Source organism: Dromiciops gliroides, chromosome 3, assembly GCF_019393635.1.
Source record: "Dromiciops gliroides isolate mDroGli1 chromosome 3, mDroGli1.pri, whole genome shotgun sequence".
Lineage (NCBI taxonomy): Eukaryota > Metazoa > Chordata > Mammalia > Microbiotheria > Microbiotheriidae > Dromiciops > Dromiciops gliroides.
Genome location: NC_057863.1, coordinates 630,155,630 through 630,179,040, shown reverse-complemented (window position 1 = coordinate 630,179,040; position 23,411 = coordinate 630,155,630). Strand labels below are relative to the sequence as shown.

At 44.9% G+C, this 23,411-nt stretch overlaps 1 protein-coding gene across 13 annotated transcripts in view; it reads right to left on the bottom strand.

The window, feature by feature from the left end:
- Positions 1 to 23,411, bottom strand: part of CHD5 (chromodomain helicase DNA binding protein 5) — a 154,810-nt gene that overhangs the window by 88,015 nt on the left and 43,384 nt on the right. For 12 of the 13 annotated variants that reach the window (XM_043992493.1, XM_043992496.1, XM_043992494.1 and 9 more), the window contains exon 2: positions 19,369 to 19,559. In XM_043992493.1, the coding sequence (XP_043848428.1) occupies positions 19,369 to 19,559 (191 nt within the window). The remainder of the gene's footprint in view (positions 1 to 19,368; positions 19,560 to 23,411) is intronic. The other variant, XM_043992500.1, reaches the window with a different exon arrangement.

Genomic DNA, 23,411 nt, shown 5'->3' with positions numbered 1-23,411 from the left:
TAGCTGCCCCTAGGACCCAATTCTGCATTGATTCAGAACTCTCTTTGCCAATGAAATCATGGTTGTAATAAAAAAAAAATTATACCGATTTTACAAATAAGAAAACTGAGGTTAAGAGACATTAAGTTTATAGGCTATGGTCATACCTATGGTAAGTATTAGAAGTCGGATTTGAATTCAGGTCTTCCTTACTCCAGGTCCAGCACTCTGTCTACTATGTCATGAGAAAAGTCTTAACAATTAGACCTAACACACAACAGGAGCAATGTAAATGCTCTATCGCTAGAGACATTCTAGCTGAGGTCATATGACTGCTTTCCAAGGAGACTGTAGAAAGGATTTCTGTATGGGATGATTTCTAAGCTCTCTCAAAACTCTTAGATTCTATGAATCTAAAATTCTCTGAGTCAAACCTCCACAAGGTAAGAGATGGGGTAGGGAATAGAGACAGTCTTTGGTCTTCAGTACCATGGTCAGTGACCTTGAGTCAAGGTAGAGAAAAAGAAAAATGGAAGCACAGAAAAATTTGCCTTCCAAGGAGGGACACTCATAAAATGATGGGGGGAAAGCACATCTCTCTTATATATGTGGAGGCTTCCTCAGGAAAGAGATTTCTTTTTTTTCTTTTTTTCTTTTTTTTGCAGGGAAATGAGGGTTAAGTGACTTGCCCAGGGTCACACAGCTAGTTAACTGTCAAGTGTCTGAGGCTGGATTTGAACTCAGGTCCTCCTGAATCCAAGGCCAGTCCTTTATCCACTGTGCCACCTAGCTGCTCCAGGAAATAGATTTCTAAGAGGAAATCATTCTGAGTTTAAAATAATTCACAAAGGGGCAGCTAGGTGGTGCAGCAGATAGAGCACCGGCCCTGGATTCAGGAGGACCTGAGTTCAAATCCGGCCTCAGACACTTAACACTTACTAGCTGTGTGACCCTGGGCAAGTCACTTAACCCCAATTTCCCCACAAAAAAAAATTTAAATAATTCACAAATGGGTAATGGCTATACAAATTATGAATATAATATGGAATATTATTGTACTGAGAAAGAGGATAAAATGCCAGGCCTACAATCAGGAAGACTCATCTTCCTAAGTTCAAACTGGTCTCAGACACTTACTAGCTGTGTGACCCTGGACAAGTCACTTAAACTTTTTAATCTCAGTTTCCTCATCTGTCAAATGAGCTGGAAAAGGAAACAGCAAACCACTCCAGTATCTCTGCTAAGAAAATGGGGTCACAAAGGGTCAGACATGACTGAAAATGACTGAAAAAACAGAACCATGAGAAACGATGGTGTCAGAGAAACCTAGGAAGACTTACATGAACTCATGCAAAATCAAGTAAGCACAACCAGTACAATTTACACAATAACCACAATATAAAGGAAAACAATTTTGAAAGGCTTAAGGACTCTGAACACTGGGGTCAGCAAGCTTTCCACTTCCCAGAGGAGGTGGTGTTCCACATGTGCAGAATGAAACACGTTTCCAGGCACAAATCAATGTATGGATTTGTTTTTCCTTGACTATGCTTATATGTTACAAGCTTATTTTGTTATCTTAGTGATGTGGAGGAAGGGAAAAGGAAAAAGTGAGGCAGTAGTGCTAAAGGTGCTAGGGAAGGAAGGAGGGAGGAAAGGAGGAAGGAATATTTTTAAATGCACAAAAGAAAGCAGAAGGAAGGACAAAGGAGACACTTCAAAAGACGCCAGTTTTGTAATACTATGTTGAATTTGTGATTTACTTTAAAAATATGATATATGCGATGGACATTCATGGTTTCATATTTAAGCTTTTGTTGTGTTCTTCTGTGCATATGGACATGATTGTGTTTGTTGATATTTGTCAAGTTTAATATATTAGAAAAGAAAGTCTTTTTAAAAATTTATGCCTATATCCTCCCCACCATTCTCTTTCCTCCCTAACATTCTCACTGACTCCTTCAGAGGACCCACTATGTGTGGAAAGTCCCATGAGGACTGGAAATGCTTAAGAATCAAAGCAGAAAGAGTGCTGGATTTTAAGTGAGAAGAAGGGGTTCAAATCTCCTCCTTCCCATTTGCTATCTGGGTAAAACTTGGGCAAGTCTCTTTTGGGATTCAATTTCATCTATAAAAAGAGGTGGGTTTGGGGCAACTAGGTGATGCAGTGGATAAAGCACCAGCCCTGGATTCAGGAAGACCTGAGTTCAAATCCAGCCTCAGAAACTTGACACTTACTAGCTGTGTGACCTTGGGCAAGTCACTAAACCCTCATTACCCCGCCCCCCCCAAAAAAAGTGGGTTGAACAAAATTATCTCAAAGGTCCCTTTAAAAGTTTTAAACTAAAAAAAAAAATTAGGGACAGCTAAGTGGCGCAGTGGATAGAGCACCAGCCCTGGATTCAGGAGGACCTGAGTTCAAATCCGGCCTCAGACATTTATAACTTACTAGCTGTGTGACCCTAGGCAAGTCACTTAACCCCAATTGCCTCACCAAAAAAAAAAAAGTTTTAAACTGATGATCACATGATGAACCCTCTGGCTTGCCATCCCCTCCTACTGATTCCTTTTCCTGCCCTCACATTCCAGTAGGGCTGTGCCTAAGGGGTGCTCTCTTGTCCTATTATGAGCTGAAGGCAATTTTCCGTGGACATACCTCTCTCCAACCCTGACATTCTGTGTTCTAAGGTCCCTTTCACTTCTTTTTGTTGTTGTTGTTGAGGCAATTGGGGTTAAGTGACTTGCCCAGGGTCACACAGCTAGTAAGTGTTAAGTGCCCAAGGCTGGATTTTAACTCAGGTCCTCCTAACTCCAGGGCCAGTGCTCTATCCACTTATTTGATGTGGCTCTGATATTCTGTTCTATGGGCTTTCCTAGCTCCGAAATTCCATGTTCTAAGGTCCCTTCCAGCTCTGACTTTTTGTGTTCTATGGGCTCTCCCAGAGGCCTTACAATTCTAACTTTCTATGTTCCAGGGTCCCTCCTAAATGAAATCTCTGTTCGAAGGTCTAAGCTAAGACATTCCATTTCCAAGGTCCCTCCCAGCTCTGACATTGTGTTCTAAGGTCCAGCTCAGCCCTGGCACATTTCTCTCCCCTCCTACAACACCACCAGTCCTTAACCAAAAAGGGATTTAAATGGCCCAAACATATAACTGTTGGTCATGGATAGAGGAAAATTACACTATCCTTTCCCATCATCGCAAATCAGTTCCATTTCACACCCACTCAGAAAACAAGGAACTGGGGTATGAATCATGATTAAGTGGTAAGAGATTCTTATCTAATCACCTCCTTGCCACTAACCTGGGTCTCAGTAATAACAAAATCATAGTTTTAGACCTTGGAAGGTACTTCAGGGATCATTCAGATCAACTATCTCATTTTACAGATGGGGAAACTGAGGCACAGAAAAAGGAAAGTGACTCTCTCAAGGTCACAAAAGTATAGAAAGAAGCAAAGCCAAGATTCAAAACCAGTTCCACCGACCACATTCAGGACTCTTTCTTTAAACCTCTAATCAGATGGCAGGGCACTGATGAGAAGGGCCTTGGCCTCAGAGCTAGAAGTGGGTTTGAGTCTGGCTTCTGACTGTTTTTTTTTCTTTTGGTGAGGCAATTGGGGTTAAGTGACTTGCCCAGGGTCACACAGCTAGTAAGGGTTAAGTGTCTGAGGCCAGATTTGAACTCAGGTCTTCCTGAATCCAGGGCCAGTGCTCTATCCACTGCACCACCTAGCTGCCCCTTCTGACTGGTTTTGACCAGCCCCTTGACACTTACCAGGTATGTGACATTGGGAGAGTCTCTTAACCTCTCTAAGCATCAGTTTACACATCTGTAAAATGGGAATAATATACTATACTAACCTCCCTTACAGAGTAATTGTAAAAACAGGGTTTTCCAAGTCTTAAAATCCAATATAAATGTGTCACTATTGTTATTATTGTCATTATCATCATCATTATTAATTTCAACTCCACTGCTTACTAACTTTTGTGACCTTGGGCAAGTCACAATTTCCCTGGGGCTTCAGTTTCCTCAAATATAAGATGTGGTTGGACTAGGTGAACATTTAGGTCCCTTCAAACTCTAAATCTGTAAGCTTTGCTACCTACATAACCTTAAGCAAATCACTTAATCTTCCTGTGCCTCAGTTCCCTTGACTGTAAAATGAAGGTGGTCAAACTAAATGCCCTCTGGGGTTCCTGTAAACTCTAAATCTATGCTCTTTCACTACCTATGTAACCTTAGGTAAATCACTTAATCTTCCTGTGCCTCAGTTTCCTCAATGGCAAAATGAAGGAGATTACATGAGGTGGTCTCTCAGGTTCCTTTAAGCTTTAAACTGATGACTCTATGCTCTGTAAGAGGGCATTGGTCTAGAGGAAAGATAGCATGATGCAGTGTCTAAACCATAGGACATAGTGTCAGGAAGACCTAGGTCCAAATCCCACCTCTGAAACCTGCTCACTGTATGACCCCGGACAAATCCCCTCACCCCTCTGAGCCTCAGTTTTCCCATCTATAAAGTGGGAATAATAACACCTACAGTGCTGATTTGTTGTGTGGCCCCACTAAGATTTCGTGCCTAAAGCGTTTTGGAAATAACATCTCACTGAGCTCTGACTGATGCTGGTGATAATCTCTAAAAACATTTCCAACTCTCAAATCTTAGGGAGCCCCAATTTCTCTCCCACCCAAGGCTGTTTTCAGGCTCAAAAGAGAGCCCAAGTGGAGAGTGCTTGGTGGGGGATGGGGGGAAGAGAAGCCGAGATGAAGTTATTATTCCAATGACCACATTGGGCAGAAAGGAGGGAGGGAGGGAAGAGAGTGAGTCGGTCTGGACATCTGGGTGCTAGGGCAGGCGGTCCTTGGCACCAGATCCAAGGGAGCAGGAGAAGCTCACAAGAATGGCCTTACATCCCGGCGGCTGGAAGAAAGAGAGAGTTTCCAGAAGACAGAGAGAGGCTGGCAGGATGAGCATTGTGTGATAATGTTGGGGAGGGGTAGGGAGAAATGGCAGGAGGCCAGGAGCAGAGAGAAATGAGAAAAGGGCATGGCAGAGCCTCGGAGAGGAGAGGATTAGGAGAAGCCCTCTCTAGAGCAAGGAGAAAAAGAGGAGGAGACAAAGAAAGCACAAGGAGAAGGAGAGGAATCGTCCCGGTGGGGGGCAGCCCTGGGGTTTGGGGCTCCCTCTGTGGGTAAATATGGGGCCCAACTCACCCCTGGATTCCCACCTCCTAATGGACACAATGTTCCCCCATGACCTCTGGGAATGTGAATGGGAGCAGTAACAGAGAGCTGGGGAGGACGGACATTCTCAAGGATTTCTTTCCCCTAGAATACGTTTGGCTTGTTAGCATAATTTTGCACCCAGGCAGCTGTTGTTTGAACAATTTTTTCAGACCTCCAGCCCCAACTTTTGTCAAAATATTTCCTTGCAAAGAGAGGGGGTGAATCATCTGAAGAATGGGGGCATGAGAAGAGGCGTCACAATGAAATGGAAAGAGCACTGGGCGTGATCTGAATCCCAGCACTGATACTTCCTCATCTGTAAAATGGGATCATCATCATAATACCCGTAGTAGTTCTTTTCACAGTCTGCCCATGAGGATCTAGTGAGGTAATCTCACCACACTTTCCCCCTTCCCCCAACACACAAACCCTTAGAATATAGGCTTCCTTGAGGGCAGGGAATCATCTTTACCATTATATTCTCTGTCCCCTATCTCAGTACCTGGCACATAGTAGCTATTTAATAAATGTATTGAATTGAGTTAAATAATGTTTTTAAAGCATGACCTTCATTTCAAAACACTAGAAAACGGCCATTTATTATGATGATTTGGGGGGATAGGACAATGAGGGTTAAGTGACTTGCCCAGGGTCACACAGCTTGTAAGTGTCAAGTGTCTGAGGCTGGATTTGAACTCAGGTCCTCCTGAATCCAGAGCCAGTGCTTTATCCACTGCAGCGCCACCTAGCTTCCCTAGGCCATTTATTATTACTACCTATAAGAAGGTCTCCCGAATACTTGAACAGACCACACACACACACACACACACACACACACACACACACACACACCAGGGGTAGGATTAATAGGAGGATGTGGACAAGATTTCAATAGGATATGGTGGTTTAGATAGGGTTTAATTAGCTCTGGTGGGAGGACCTAAATCAGTAGGTCTGCAGAGCTAGTTGTTGCTGTTCAGTCATTTCAGTCATATCTGACTCTTCATGACCCCGTCTGGGGTTTTCTTGGCAAAGATACTGGAGTAGTTTGCCATTTCCTTCTCCCGCTCATTTTACAGATGAGGAAACTGAGGTAAACTGGGTTAAGTGACTTGCCCAGGGTCACATAGCTAGTAAGCATCTGAGGTTGGATTTGAATTCATGAAGAGGAGTCTTCCTAATTCCAACCAAGCATGGTGCTCTATCCATCACCCCACCTAACTGCCCCAGAGGCATTGTCAAAAAACTAAGCTCCTAACACCTGAAGGCTGAAATGTGAAATCAACCAAGAAATGAAAGGCAAGAAAATGTCCCAACCTCACTACCCCCCTATATAATTCCATCAAGATTTAAATTATGGGGTAAGGAGGACGCAGAAAGAAGGACAAGAAGACACTTTTCAGGCATCTGATGATTAATTTCCCAATGAAACATTTAGCCAGCCAGTCAGATCCACAAGACCAGAATCTGAAGGAAATTAAGACAAATTTCTGAAAAGTAAGAATCTGCAAACAAAAACAAAAACACTAGGGGCTATGTGTGTGACCTTGGTCCTGTAACCTTGAAGCTAATGCTCTGGTCCGGAGACCTACCATTCACAGCCTGGCAGCTGGTAAGGGTGGGGCATATTCCCCAGGCTGAGAGAAGAATCTTGGTGGGCTGAGCTCCAAAAATGGATCTATCTGCAGGGGTACCTTAAAGGGAGCTCCAATACATTCCTTGGCTGGGTATTCTGTGTGTGACTTTCCTGCCCCCCAATTACCCCCCCACCCCACAATTTTCAATCAAGACCACATTATAATGACAACTGAGGTCTAGGGGGATACAAGTGAGGTGGGTTTTTACAGCACTTTCTCCTTCCTCATCTCTGATTCTGTTTCCCACAACTGGGGCATTATCAGTCCATCCAATGCCTCACACTGATGGATTTTCATCTCCTCTCCCCCCCCACCCCCCAAAAAAACCCATTTAAATCAAAAGGAAGGACTCAGCGGGTTGGTCATTACCGATTTGGGGTCCTTCAAGATTGGAAAGGGGGGTGGTGGAAGAAATATGAGCCTTTTCCATTTGCTGGTGTTATAAACAGTTATAATTTAGCACTGAATAATTGGTTGCCATGGTAACTGCTGCAGTATAGTTTGAAATCATTTCTCCTTCCTGCTCCTGCTCGGTCTGACAAGGACCTTCATCTACATACGCTCAGGTTCAGGCTGGAGCTTGGTTATTTTATGTAAATGAAAATCTCCAGACTTCTTGCAGCCCAGCTTGGGCTGCCCATCCCTTGCCTCACTCCTCCCAACCCCTCATCCAGACTCTCCCCCCACCTCACAAGGGCCCATGGGGCCCTACTGGGGGATCACAGAGAGGAACCGTAGAGCTGAGACCTCAAGCTTATCTGGAAATGTCTAGTGGCAGACGGGGGACCATAGAGACTTAAGGAGGGGAGGGGAGGGGAGTGGCAGAAGGAGGGAGAGAGCAGGTCTCTTCAATTCTCGTTTGAGAATCACCCCTACAGAACAAGACAGGACAGAGCCTCACAAGCTTTCACTCAAGCTTCTAACCAAACACTAGGTACAAACTCAGGATAGGTCTTACTTAATTCCTGGGGTCCAATCAAATTCAGTTCTTCCCATTTCCACATTCAAGACTCACAATCTTACAGCCAAAGTGAAACTGAGTCTCCTGATGGAAGGTGTGATCTCCCCTCAAAAGTCTGGGGTGGGGGAAGTGTTGAGCAGCAGGTGCCTCTTCCTCGGTTTCAATCTGGGATTTTCTTTGGTTCTCTGGGTCATATTAATTTGTTTCTTTCACTACATGTTCTCAGCCATGGGGAAAAGAGGCGGGTCTGACCAACTTCTGGTATCTAACAGGTACGAATTCACCCCCAGGCTCTTCACCTAAAGATGGCCACGGCAAAGAGAGGAGGGTATGGGGAGAATGAGAGGGGCACACTCCCCAAATGCAATAAATTCAAATAACAGAAATTATGGGAGAGGTATGGAAAATAGGCAGAGATAACAAGAGGCATGATTAAAGACAGGTATAGGGGCACAGAGGATAGAGGCATTCACAGACTGAGATACAGGGAGAAACATATTTTTATGATATAGAAATGGGGAAATTTAGAGAGACAAGGAGACAGAGATGCTTAAGTCTAGAAGGACAGAGACTAAGAGTGAAAAGAGTGGAAGAAATTAATAAAACAGAAGTCAAGATGGTATAGAAAATAGGGCATAGATGAGATGAAGAAATGAAGAAAGGCAGAGGGAAAGAGGGAGGGAGATGGAAGGAAGGAGGGATGGAGAAAGGGAGGGAAGGGGAGAAAGAGGGAGAATAAGAGAGAAAGAGAGGGGAGGAAGGGAAGAGGAGAGGAAGAGAGAGAAGAGAAAGGGAATGAGAGGGAGGGAGATAAGGAAGGGGAGAGGGAGAGGGAAGAAAGAGAGAAAGGGAAAATGGGAAGGAGAGTGGGAGGGAGAGAGGGAGAGGGAGGGAGAGAGAGAGAGAGGGAAGGCAGATGACCGCTGGGCATTACATTTCTGGCAAACAGAAAGCCCTATTTACCACAAAGGGGGTAAAAAAAGATAATGCATTCATTGGACTATGATTTCACCTCTAAGTCTTCTGGACACTAAGAGACAGACAATCTCCTTGCCCTCCAAAGTAAAGAACTCCTTCCAACCTTCAGTCATTATAAATGCACTTCATTACTCCCTCTTGTCTAGACTGCCTCCTCTCCTGCCCCCCCCTCCACAGCAGGAGGCTCCATGGCTGGAGACCAGAAAGCTGTCCCACTAACATTCCATTTAAACAAGGCCAAGGGCCGAGGGAAGGGCTCCAAGCTTAGATCTAGCCCCCCCCCATAAGGAGAAGAGGAAGAGAAATCAACAGTCTGCTATACAACAGGAGTAAGAGGGAGGGTAGCTGACTGAAGCTTGGAGAAGCTCTAGCCCTCTTCCCAAGGAGCCAATGCCACACACTGAAACCCAGACAGGTAGAGAGTGCCCATTCCCCAGCTGACTCTGAATGACTCGGCTTTGTTTGATCCTGGATTGGTGAATCTGGCTGCCAATGCCTTGGATCTGGAGCTGCGACACCCTTCCAGAAGGCAAAATGGTGGGGAATGAGCACCAGACCCGGCATCAGAGGGCCAGGGTTCAAGCTTCCTAGCTTTTCTTTTCTTTTCTTTCTTTCTTTTTTTTTGTGGGGCAATGAGGGTTAAGTGACTTGCCCAGGGTCACACAGCTAGTAAGTGTCAAGTGTCTGAGGCCAGATTTGCACTCAGGTCCTTCTGAATCCAGGGCCGGTGCCTTAAGCACTGCGCCACCTAGCTGCCCCGCTTCCTAGCTTTTCTAATGTAAAACAAAGGTCTTGGACTGGACGGTCCCTAAGGTGAGGTCCCTTCTAGCTCTAAATTCAAGAACTCCAAATAAGGACATTTTCCCTCTCTGCCCCAGTCAGTACCAAAGCACATCACTCCCTCTTATCCACGGACTAGACTCTGAGCTGCCCTCCCCACTTCTGGCTGGCTCGGGGTCCAGTCACACTGGAAATAACAGATTTCATGGCTGGCTCTGGCCATATGCTGGTTCACCCAATGAAAGGACTAGTGGATTGGGTGTGAAGCAAGAGTCCCTTGGACCTTCTTCCCTTCCCTGTGATAGATCAGGGAACAATGTGCCATTGTCAGTTAAAAAGAGACAGTTTGGGGGCGGCTAGGTGGCGCAATGGATAGAGCACCGGCCCTGGAGTCAGTACTCCTGACTCCAAATCCGGCCTCAGACGCTTGACACTTACTAGCTGTGTGACCCTGGGCAAGTCACTTAACCCCAATTGCCTCTTTAAAAAAAAAAAAGAGAGAGAGAGACAGTTTCTGGTTTGTTCTTTTCTTTAGACTCCCAGGTGACTGCTTATGTAGGAAGTAACTCCAAGACTTCCAGTGAAGGGCAGTCAAAGGCCGGTCCCAGCTCTACCCTGGCATCAGGGCAAATGCACCGATTCACAGCTACAGCAGGGGATTCAACTAGATGAATTGGTGCCTGAACCCCCAACTGCCTTTCCCGCTTTGTGGTTCCTTTTCTTGAATGGATGGGCAAATAAACCTCAAAGCCTCAAAACAGATATGTCTAGGCTTGAACTTCATGAGTTCAAGAGGTCCATCAAATCCCCAGGGTGGAGCTGACTGGTGGTCAAGAAAGCTGTTTGTATGTCCAAGAGGCTGATCAGGAATTGTTTGGACAGTGCAGAAGCAAAGTGAAAGGTGTTGAAATGACAATACGTTCTGATGAGGCTTAAGTAATATCCTCCCAAGAGATTGTAACAGTAGTTACATCATCACTGAATCCTGTTTTAAGACGTTCTGTCAATAAGCACTCTCTTTTTTGTTTCCTTTAGTATTTCTTTTTTAAGTAGAAAATAAATGCCTTATATCTACTTTATGTAGTACATGGGGTACCTTTTTCTCCCCCTCCCCTTTTGGGAAGAATTAGATGAACCTAAACCTAATCCATACATAAGTGTTCCCAGGATAGTGGGGTAGAATTTGATGAAACAGAAAGTGTGAAAGAGGGGAACTCAACCCCTTCCTCCCATTAAAGGCTTGACTCCTCCAAAACTGAATCCAGTCTGAAATCTGTGGATAGGTCTAGAGCAGAGGTACCCAAAGGAGACAGAGTGGGTTCTCACTGGTAGACACTGAAGGATGTAGAATGGGAGAAGGCCACCAGGCTGAAAGTGGATATAGCATTCCACCGAGAGAAAGCCCAAACACTGCTTCCTTTGGATAGTTCCCAAATATCCCTGAATTCAAAGCCACTGGCCAGAGAGGGGGGAGTGACCCTGAGGACCACGCAAAGGATTCTGGGCCAAGGCACTCCCTTTTGTGCAAATAATCACCACTTTTAGTGAGTTTGCTTTTATAATTCAGGCTTGCTTTCTTGTTCACTGTGTGCCAGTCTCTTGGGCAGCAGAGTATTGTGGAAAAGAACTCAGGCAGAGAGGCCTGTGTGTGAATTCCAGGTCTGATACAAGTAATGTGACCCTTCTGTTGTTTCCTCATCAATCCATCAGTCATCAAATATCTATTAAGGGTTGACTAAGTGCCTAGCACTGTACCAGCTGTTTGGGATTATTTCATTTTTGTCTTTGTTTTCAGTGACTGACACAGAGGTTCACATAAATGGTATTTAGTCAATAATACTAATAATAAATGATACATAATAAATTATAATATAAAATATATTACATATTATAATAAATTTATATGAATAATATAATGCTATAATTTAATAATAACATAATGTAGTAATAATCATAGCTAACATTTATATAGCACTTACTATGTGCCAGATTCTTTACAATTATTATCTCATTTAATCCTCACAACCAACCTGAGAGGTAGGTACTATTATTACCCTCTTTTTTTTTTTTTTACAAATGAGGAAACTGAGGCAAACAGAGATTAAGTGACTTGCCCAGGATCACACAGTTAGTAAATGCCTGAGGTTGTATTTGAACTCAAGTCTTCCAGAGTTCAGGCACAGTGCTCTGTCCACTGCACCCCCTAGCTGCCCCCAAGGCACTGTGCTAAGTGGCAAAAGACAAGACCCTGTGCTTAATAAGGACTTGTGCATAGAATGATTACAACAAAAACAAAAGTGAAATAATGCCTGCCCTCAGGAAGCTTACACTTGTGGTAAAAAAATATGAAAGTTTTTTAACAGTCGGTTAGGATAACTGAAAGACTCCAGTTTTTTAAGGACCACCCTTTTGGGGAGGAGACCAATGGCATGACCTACGCACGCCAGTCCGCCTGCTGCGCACGTCAGACTGCCTGCTACGCACTCGACAAGGAGAGAACGGAAGTGGGGCTTTTTCCTGCTCTGCTGGTCTCCTGACTGTGCTGCACAGACGGTCTCTCTCTCTCCAAAGGTGGCCTTCGGTTTTGGTGAGTTTTTATAAGGAATATAGACTAAGCTTAGACTTAAGATGATTTATATTGTGTTTCTACTTTCCTATCCTTCTAATCAACATCACCTTGTGACTACCATAACAATAAAAGGTCTATCTGGAAAACCAAAAGCTTCTTCCATTTACTAGTCTGGGAGATAAATTAAGGGAAAGGTTAAGTAGGAGAGATTTATGATCTAATATCCAATTTTAAATCTCACACACTCTAGTGGAGGGGACAGCATATACACATATAAGTATATACAAAAAATATATAGACAAGGTATTTATTCTCAGGGTGATTTCAAGGGGAAGTACTTTGCAAACCTCCAAGAGCACTAAAGAAGTATAAGGTGTGGGGCAGCTAGGTGGCGCAGTGGATAAAGCACAGGCACTGGATTCAGGAGGGCCTGAGTTCAAATCTGGCCTCAGACACTTGACATTTACTAGCTGTGTGACCCTGGGCAAGTCACTTAACCCTCATTGCCCTGCAAAAAAAAAGAAGAAGAAGAAGAAGAAGAAGAAGAAGAAGAAGAAGAAGTATAAGGTGTGATTACTCTCTGCATCTCTGTTTCCCTATCTATAAAATGGGAAGAGGGATCCCCGTTCTCTCCCTATTTCTAAAGAAGAGATAAGAGCTTTTGAATCCAGAAGATGATACATGTTCTTCAAATGCAAGGAAGTATTTTCACCACTTTCCCATCTCTTTCTACTTGAAATTTAATAACCTGGGAAGCCATCATTCCCTTCTTAGCCCACAGAGAGTTCTGAGTCTCCCAGGACAGAAACTGTCTTTTGTCTCTTTTTGTATCCCTAGAACTTAGCCTAGTGTCTGGCATACAGTAGGTGTTTAATCAGTGGTTATTATCTGATTGACTGACTGATGAACTAGACTCACTTTAATCCCTGTAATAGAATGAGATAGGGAAGAACTTGGGGAAAAGAAGAAAAGGAGGGAAAAAGAAGGTGATAAATGACTAACTTTGGGAGGGTCATCTTTACCAAACACCTTATCTTTTGGCTCAGAAAAACGTGCGTGTGGTTTTGAAGCCAAAGGGAGCCCTGGTTAAACAGTAAACTGGGCAGAAGGGAATAATAATAACTAGGTTTCCACAATGCAGTGTTACCTATTAACCACCCTTGTTAAACTGCGCCCACATCTGAGGAGATGGAATGTCAGAGCTGGGACTGGTCTTAGAACATAACATGTCAGAGCTGGGAGTTTTGTATAGAGAATGTCAGAGCTGGAAAGGGCTTTGGAACACAGAATATCAGTGAGGAGAGGCCTTAGAACAGAAAATGTCAGTGGGGACAGGTCTGAGGACAAAGAAAGCCAGAACTAGTAGAGAGCTTAGAAAAGATAGAATGTTAGAGCTTGGAGGGCCCTTAGAACACAGAATGTCAGGGACAGCTAGGTGACGCAGTGGGTAGAGCACCAGCCCTGGAGTCAGGAGTACCTGAGTTCAAATCTAGCCTCAGACACTTAACAATTACTAGCTGTGTGACCCTGGGCAAGTCACTTGAAAGAAAGAAACAAACAAACAAACAAAAACAGAACACAGAATGTCAGAACTGGGAGGGCCCTTAGAACATGGATGTCAGAGGTGAGAGGGCCTTTAGAGATCATCTAGACTAACACCCTGACTTGGAGTTAAGAAGACCTGGGTCTGAATCCTGCCTGCCTGTGACAATTCCTAGCTGTGTGATCCTAGACAAATGGCTTAACCTCTCTGTGCCTCAATTTCCTTTTCTGTACAGATAATAATACCTGTAGTACTGATTTATCTCAGGGCTATAGTAAGACTCAAATGAAATAATGTCAATAAAAAAGGCTTTGTAAACCTCCATGCCTGTGTAAATGCCAGGTCTTATTATATATCCAGTGAAAATACCAGAAGATCATAGGATCTGAGCTACAAGGGACCTCAGAGGCCCTCCAGGCCAACCCACTCATTTTGAAGGAACCTCAGAGAGCATTTCTAGGCCAACTTCCTCCTTTTACAGGTGAGGAAGCTGGGACCCAGCGAGTGACTCCACAGCCACACAAGGAATGAACAGCAGAGTCCTGATCGCAACCTGGGTCCTCTGCATCCAGATCCAGGGCTTTCCTGCACACCGCGCTTTCCTCTTATCTTCACAATTAAAAATCGGCAAGGCACAAATGAGAAAATAGTGAGGATGGATCTAAAAGTCACCTCATCTTGAAAAGTAAAAGGGTTGGGGGCAGCTAGGTGGCGAAGTGGATAAAGCACCGGCCCTGGATTCAGAAGGACCTGAATTCAAATCCGGCCCCAGACACTTGATACTGTGTGACCCTGGGCAAGTCACTTAACCCTTGTTGCAAAAAAAAAAAAAAAAAAGAAAGCAAGGAAGAAAAAGAAAGAAAAAAGAAAAAGAAAAGGGCTATGCAGAGACATTTAAGAGAAATATCAGACTGAGATAAGAAAGGATCCAGAGAGATCACCAAGTCCTATCCCTGGAGCCCAAAAAGGGAAAGTCAGTGGCAAGAGCCAGTATTTGAACCCAAATCCTCTGACTCCAATTTCAGTGCCCTTTCCCCAGTAAGTCATGCTGTCCTTTCCATTACTTCCAAAGAGCCAAGCATAAAATAACTTCAAGGACACCAAGGCTATTAGGAAAATACAGCGGAGGTAGGGGAGGGAGGGAGAGGAGAGCAGGAAGAGAGAAAGGGAAAGAGAGAGACAGAGAAGAAGAAGAAGAAGAAGAAGAAGAAGAAGAAGAAGAAGAAGGAGGAGGAGGAGGAGGAGGAGGAGGAGGAGGAGGAGGAGGAGGAGGAGGAGGAGGAGAAGAAGAAGAAGAAGGAGAAGAAGAAGAAGAAGAAGAAGAAGAAGAAGAAGAAGAAGAAGAAGAAGAAGGAGAAGAAGAAGGAGAAGAAGGAGAAGAAGGAGAAGAAGAAGAAGAAGAAGAAGAAGAAGAAGAAGAAGAAGAAGGAGGAGGAGGAGGAGGAGGAGGAGAAGAAGAAGAAGAAGGAGAAGAAGGAGAAGAAGAAGAAGAAGAAGAAGAAGAAGAAGAAGAAGAAGGAAGAGGAGGAGGAGAGGGGGAAGGGAGAAAGGGAAAGAGAGGGGAAGAGAAGAGGTAGAAGGGAGAAAGATGGGGAAAGAGAAAAGAGGAGGAGAGTTAAGAGGAGGGTGAGAAAGGGAGAGAGGAGGGGAAAGAGAAGGGGGCAGGGGAGGGAGAAGGAGAAGGGGAAGAGAGAAGAGGGGGAAGGGCAGGAGAGGGAGAAGAGAAAGTGGCAGAGACGAGAAGAGAGGATGAGGGAATGGAAAAAGGAGGAAGGCAGAGAGAGGAAAGGGAAGGGAAGGAAAGAGGAAGATGGGGAAAGGGGAAAGAAGATACAGGGAGGTAATAGAAGGGGGAAGGAAGGGAGAGAAGAGGGGGAAGGGAGGCAAACAGGGGGAGGGACAAGGGGGACTTCAAGAGGAGGCGATGGAAAGGAGAGGGAGGGAGAGAAGAGGAAGGGGAGAGAGGAGGAGGAAAAGGAAGGAGAGGAGGAAGGAGAGACAGAAAGGGAAGAGTTGGGAAGGCAGGGGGAGAGGGAAGGAGGACATATTCAAGAGAAATGAAATCCAACCAAATGACATAGTAAGAAGACCACCCCTCCTCTCCTGGGGCCCTGAACAGATTTCGGATGTATTAGAGGTTCTTTAAGAGACGAAAAAATAAAAACTAAGAAGTCATGTTATTAGATTCGACTGAAAGGGGGTAGGAGGAACTATTTAACCAGCCCGCCGATCCCCGGCAGATTGGAGGGCTAGCGTCTTTCTGGTGGGGTTCAGTGAGGTTTCCATCTCAAGCACAAGGCTGTGGGAGGGGGCAGAGGAGCGGGCTCTGACCACGTGCTGCTTCCTCACCCCAGGGCCGCAAGCCGGGAAGCAAGAAGGATATAGTGAAGGAGGCCAGGGAAGGGGAGGGAAGAGGGGGGAAGGCTGGAGATGGGAGAAAGCAAGCTGTCTGCACACAAATCCCGAGGAGGGGAGGGAGGGAGGGAGCCAGAGCTAGGGGGAGGGGGCTGGAGGCTCAGCCTTCGAAATTAGAATGCAAAAGGAGACTGGGCAACCCTAGGACTCCAGCAGCTGGTGCTCAAGGGATCAACAGCTGGATGAGTGGGCGCTCCTGCTTCCGGGAACAGTGACCATTTTGCTCCACTTTTGGAGGGGTGGGGAGGGGAAGGGGATGGGGAGGCAGGGACCAGCCTTGAAATCTAACCAAAGCCATTCCAGGCACTTAAGTCCCTCCCTCCCTCCTCGCCTTCTCTCTGTGGCCGCCTTGTCACTGAACGCAGAAGGCAGCAGATGGGGTTTGCAGGACCACACCTCCTTTCCTTCCCTATGGGCACTAGATTTCTATCCACCATCTCCAGAGGCTCGAAGAAAATGATCATTAATATCCATAATCACTAACATTACTGATGACAACTCACGCTTATTTGAGTCCTTTAACAACCCTGGGAGGCAGCTGCTATTCTTATCCCTATTTTAGTTTAAAAACCTCTTGAGGTTCCAAGGGGAGACAGTGATTTGCCCTGGAGCACCAGGAGGGCCAGTGCCAGGGCTGGGATTCAACCCAGCTTTCTGGACACTGGAACAGGACAGGCACCTCTCCAGGCCTGCCAGGCTCCGTGGGGACAGAGAAGATTCCAAAAGTGACAACTCTTTTAGCTCTTTCCCAAAAGAAGAGAGGGAAGGAGTGGGGAGGAGGGAAGAGGGAGAGAGAGAAGGGGGAGGAGAAAGAAGGGAAAAGAGGGAGAAGCAAGGGAAGGAGGCAAAAAGAAGAGGGAGAAAGGAGGTGAAAGGAGGAGGAAGAGAGGAAGGAGGAAGGGGAAAGAAAAGGAAGAAGAAGAAAGAAGAAGAGAGGGGAGGAAGAGGAGGAGAAGGAGAAGGATCTAAACAGGTGACATTTAGCACTTTAAAGGTTGAACAGAGGGGGCAGCTAGGTGGCACAGTAGATAAAGCACCAGTCTTGGATTCAGGAGAACCTGAGTTCAAATTCAGCCTCAGACACGTGACACTTACTAGCTGTGTGACCCTGGGCAAGTCACTTAACCCTCACTGCCCCACCCCACCCCCCAAAAAAAAGTTTGAACAGAGCTTAATAATATCCATGATTTCGTTCAACCTTCCTGATAGCCCTGTGAGGTCAGTGGTGGGTGGGGGTGGGGGAAGCTTGAAAGTGGGGAGAGAGACTGGGAAATTAAGGCTCTGGAGTCAGAGGATGTGGGTTCACAATCCTACTTGCTACACTACTGGTGTGACCTTGGGTAAATCATTTCTCCTCTTCTGGCCTCAGTTTCCTTATCTGTAAAAGGAGAGGGTTGGAGCAGATGGACTCATTAATAGAGTTTTCTGGGGGATAATGGCATGTGAGTCTCTCTGGGGCCCAGGAAGAGAAAAAGACTCACCCAAGGTCACACAGGGAGCCAAATGGAAGAGCTAAGAATGAAACCTGGGTCTTCTTCAGCCTTCAAATCCATCACTCTTTCCAAAACTGCCTCTCAGATGGGTGAGTCACTCACTGTGCTGCCCAGCATCCTCCTTGCCATTTACTAGGTTGTGTGACCACGAACAAGTCTCTGCATCTGAGTTTCCTCTACAAAATGAGAGGATAAACTGGGTGCTAGGTGATCTCTGAGGTTCCTTTCAGCTCTCAGTTCTATGTAGAGTTTAGCAGGGGCAATGTTTGGGGATGAATGGAGAGAGAGCACCCCACCCCCTTTGACTTAACCCCAGCCTTTGGCCCACAACTTATATGGGGGTCCCCAAGCCCCTTGCTTTGCCCCTTACTACTTGACTGCTCACAAGGTTTGAGTGGGATGGAAATCAGCAACTCCCCTCCTAATGAGGACCTCCCCATCTACCCTACTAGTCACTGCTCTGCAGTCGCTCCCGCACTGTCATCTTAACTGCTTGGGTAACATGAAGACTTCCATGTCTTGCCATCCACCCTACTGCAGCATCCTCAAAACCCAGGCATTCCCATCTGCCTTGCAGCTGGTATTTGTTACACACGTTTCAACCCCCAGTTAGAGTAGGAGCTCCCTGAGAGCAGGGATTGTCTAGCCTTCATTACATGTATCCCCCACGCTTAAGCTGGTACTTGACACATAGTAAGCATTTCACAAATGCTTTCCATTCATTCATTCATTCATTCATTCATTCATTCATTCATTCATTCATTCATAGCTCTGACCCAGATTCAAGCATCATCAGGCTCTACCTTAAGCATAGCCAGTGGGATTCCAGGACTGTTCAGGATATCAGGATAAATGGGATGGGGATGAGGAAGGAGCATAAATATAGAAGGACCCTTCTGGCTTCCAATAGAAAGAGCTGCCTAGGGAACACTTGGGGTTAAAATATGTGTTGGGGAGACTTCTAGTCTTCCCTGGGGGACAGCCTGGGGAGGAGGCATGAGCGGTTGCTGCATTGCAGAGCCTTGCAGACCTTTGCGGACAGGGATTCACAAACAACCCTGCGGATGAGGGGAATGATGGGTCTTGATGTAAGGATGGCACTGTGGTTAGCCAGGATAGGTCAGGGACCAGAATCCGGGGTTCAAGAACAAGCCTGCTGACTCCTACACCACAGCACCCTTCTGTCCCCTATATTCAGAAGCCAGCATGATCAAACCTATGGCTCAGCCAGACTTCTTGGGCAACTTCTGCCCAGTAATTCTAGTTCTTCCCTCAAGGTCCAAGAAGAAGAATCAATAAATAAGGATTTCAAATCCACCAGCTCAGTCAGGTACAGTGAAAGAGCCCTGACTTGGGAATAAGAAGGCCTGGGTTCAAACACTGCCTATGAAGCTTATCAACTGAGTGACCTTGGGCAAGTCATTCAAATTCCTCATCTATAAAATGAGGGGGAGTCAGACTAGATAGACTCAGGTCCCTTTTCTAGCCCAAGGTCTATGATTCATAGGAAGAAAATGAGACCTAGAGAAGGGAATTAATTCTCCCAGGATCACATAGCTAATTGGATCTAGAACCCAATTCTCCAACCTCCCAATTTGTTATGCGTTCAATTCTAACTGACCTGTCTTTCCATTATTACGCCTAATTATTTAGTATCGCTATAGACCAAGAGACAAGAGCCACACTAGTGGGCAGAACCCGCCCGGATTTGCCAACATTTATGTCCCTGGTCCCCAGTTTGGAGCCTTCCTCCACTCCAACCAAAGGACCGTGTTCGTACCTCTTTCTTTCTCCGCTTCACTTTAGATGTCTTGTTCTCTTTAAGTTTCTTGGATTTCTTCTTCTTGGGAACACACACTGGTTCCTCAGGATAGAATTCTTCCAAGCCCTCCAGACCTCCATCCTCTTCTTCTGGAGGCAACCAAAAGACAGGGGTGTTACTCAGGCCCTTCGAGGAGTAAGGAGAAAGCCCTAGGAAGGGGTAGGGATGGGGCAGGAGTTAGCCATCACCTTCAAAAGTAAATTCACATTCCCCCCCCCAACCTTTCCATGCTTTCCCTCCAACACCTCCCCTCGCACCCTGCCCATAGTCAGTCTGTTTCTCTCCCAGTCCTACCCCCACCCAGACTCTTTCCCTTTCTTCAATACCAATTCAACAAACACATCTCAAGCTCATTTTATGTGCCCCGACACACAGGGGGCAGGAATACAGAGACAAGAATAAAAATAAGCCCCAGGCCTCAAGGAGCCCACGGAGGTCTCCAACATTTCTGTTTAAAGAGATTTCCTTTTCTAGGCTAAGCAGAGTTAAACAAAAGAGGTGGATAAGCCACATCGAGCAAGTCCAGATGCTTCACCTTGCCAATTTGTTCTTGCCCAAATTTCATTTACATGCTGACAGCCACAGAGGATTTGGGAAATAAGGTGGGCTTTAACACCCCAGTTTCCACACAGCTCCTATGTGGGGTTTTTTAGGGGGAAAGGAAGTCCCCTTACATACAGATGTTAAAAAGAACTTATAAAGGATTTTTCTAACCTTAAGTCAGATAGTTGTCTAGAACCACCAGGGGAAAAAGAAATAGTCAATAGATAGAATCTTAGACTTAGATCATTCTTTGGGGGGATGGGGTTCTTAGCTAGGTGTGGTATTTCATAGCCGCAGCGTTATACACTAAAAAAATAGTTTTAGCATGGCCTAATCAAAGAGGCTTTCTAGCCACTAAACCTTAATAGATGGGAGCAGATTACCCAGAAAATGTCCCTGAAGAGCTGAGACCCAGAAGATGACAAGAGAGAGCATGCTGCTCAGCAATCATGAGACCAGTGAAGGGTGACATGATACCTAATGCAAAATGGGAATGAAATTCTGAGAAGCTAACAACAAAGAACAGTGCAATGACATCAGTAGCAGATATCAGCAATTCTACAGTATCAGAGGTGTTGGTTACCCTGACCTTACACATATCATGTTTTTCCCTACATGCATCTGCTTTCTATGTGTATATCCTGAACATAAGGGCTTCTGGCAAGACAGTCAACAAACATTTATTAAGTACCTACTTGATGCCAAGTACTATGGTAAATGCTGGGGAAACAAATATTAAAAAAAATAAAAGGAAGGAAGGAAAGAAAGGAAGGAAGGATGGAAGGAAGAAACAAAGAAAGAAAGAAACCAAGAAAGACCCTGCCCTCAAGGAGTTTATAATCTAATGAAAAAAGATAATTTACAAAAAGAAGGAGAGAAGGCAGGACAGGTAACAGCTGCAGAGGCATAATGGAAAAATCTTTAAAGTCCCGACACAAAGCAGCCAGATAAGAAATGAAGGTTTGGAGTTCATGACCTCATCCTCTAATCAGAAGAACTAAAGGTGGTGAGGTGGAGTACCAAGGCTAATGGTGGGATCTTACAAGATTATCCCAATAATGGGCTTCCTGGGATATGGTAAAGTCAGTCTGAGAAGTCCCAAAGTAGTACAGCCAGATGAGAAATAAGGACAGGAATAAGGAAATGTTTAATTTCTTTATTGCAAATAACAAATGTGAATTTCTTTATTGTGAATTTTTATTGTGAAGAGGCACCCCATTTATACTTGTTCCCTACATATGTAGGGAATGTTCCCTGAATGTTCCCTTAGTCACACATGGTGTGTGTGTGTGTGTGTGTGTGTGTGCCTTTTCCCAGTGGTGGTATGGTAACCTCTGGGAGAAGAGAATACCTCATTGTGTGCATGGGGGACATCTTTTCTTGTCACTTTAATTACTATATATTGCTTGATTAAACCTTTCTTACTTTGAACTAATGCCCTCTTGTTGACTGGTAAAAGAACTACATTGGCGGGGTCTCTGAGCTACAGCTTTGAGTGAGTACTCACCAAGTGACCACAAAAAGGTAGTTTTTGTAGGGGTCCACAGGTAAGGTGTTATCCCAGCTACTACAGGTAAACAACTACAAGGTAATTTGGGGATGGAGAGAAAGCACCAACAACTGAGTAAATCAAGAAAAACATTGAGTTTGAGATGCCTTTTGCTCTGAGTCTTGAAGGAAAGTTTAGGATTCAGAGTAGAGGTGAGAAAGAGGTGTGTCCTGAGTGTGCAAAGCATCTATTTGAAGATCCAAAGGTATGAGAGAGTAGGGACCAGGAAGGAGAACAGTTTGACTAGAATATAGAGTGTATGATGAGGAGTGAAATAAGCCTGCCTGGAAGACAAGCCAGAGCCAAACTGTGAAGTTTTTAACTGTTATAAATACTATGAAATCTTTATTTTATTCTGGGAGTAATATGGAGTCATTGAAGATTCTTGAGCTAATGATTAGCAATATATTTTAGGAAAATTATTTTGGCATTTAGCCTCTAGCCCCCGTTGCCTTTTCCATCACACCAGCCCTGATAATCCTCTCCATTTCCTAACTTTCCATTGCTACTCCCTTAAGATTAGAGAAGGTGGGCCAAAAGTCACAAATATTTAATACTCCTTTATTTTTTGTTTTTAATTTACAATACCACAGCATCATACACAGTATATATAGGAAATGAATTTATATTGCAGATGAAAAAATCAAATCTCATAAATGGTGAAAAATAAAGAAAAAATAATTTTCAAAAAGTTATTAAGAGGGCGGCTAGGTGGCGCAGTGGATAAAGCACCAATCTTGTATTCAGGAGTACCTGAGTTCAAATCCGGCCTCAGACACTTACTAGCTGTGTGGCCCTGGGCAAGTCACTTAACCTCCATTGCCCGCAAAAAAAAAAAAAAGTTATTAAAACATCTTTGTGACTTTTGGCCCACCCTGTAGATTTAGGGTTGGAAAGGACCTTAGGAGCCACCTAGTCCAACCCTCTCATTTTACAGATGAGCAAACTAAGGCCCAAAGAGGTTGAAGTGACTTACCTAAAGTCACAGAGGTATAGTAAGTGAAATAGGTGGGATTTGAACCCAGATCCTCTTGACTCTCCAGTCAGTGTTCTTTCCACTATATCACTGACTTCTCCAGACCCTAACAACAGCCTGTGACTTCAATGACCCCATCCTCCACTCCCCTCAATCCCACATCTACTGACTTACAACAGTGGACTTAAGGCAGCTCACACTATCAAGCAAGCAAGCAAGCAAGCAATCTATGACTATTTCTTAAGCGCAGGAAGTAGCGCAGTAAGACCAGGACACACTAGAACTGACTCACGTTTCTAGCAGACTTAAGAAGCTTCCTAATCACTTTCTCCACTGAAGAGCTACCTGGGAAGTAGATAATTCAATCATCCCTCCCCGATGTACATGCAATGTAATAGCAGCTAAGTTTAAATAGTGCTTTTAGGGTTTGCAAAGTACTTTACAAATATTATCTTAGTTGTTCCTCACAGAAACCCTGGGAAATACGCGCGGTTGTTGTTCCCATTAGATGGTTGCAGAAACTGGGGCTGATAATGGCTAAGTAACTTGCCCAGAGCCACACAGCAAGTCAATGACCGAAGCAAGATTTGAGCTTTCAGCTCTTCCTGACTCCAAGTTCACCACCCTATCCACAAAGCCACCTAACATGACTCTTCCTTTAAGGGAAATTCTCTAGGGTGGCTTTAGCTGCCCAAAGCTGTGAGACTGTAGAGCTGCTATTCAGTGGGACTCTCCCAAGGAGCCTAGAACTGAGCAGAGAGATGGCATAAAGCTATGATGAGGAGGAGGAAGGAGAGGAAGGAAAGGGAGGAGGAGGAGGAGGAAGGAGAAGAGGAGGAGAAGGAGAAGGAGAAGAAGTGGGAGGAGGAGGAAGAGGAGAAGGAAGAGGAGAAGGACAAGGAGGATGAGAAGAAGAACTCCTCTGTTTGGCTT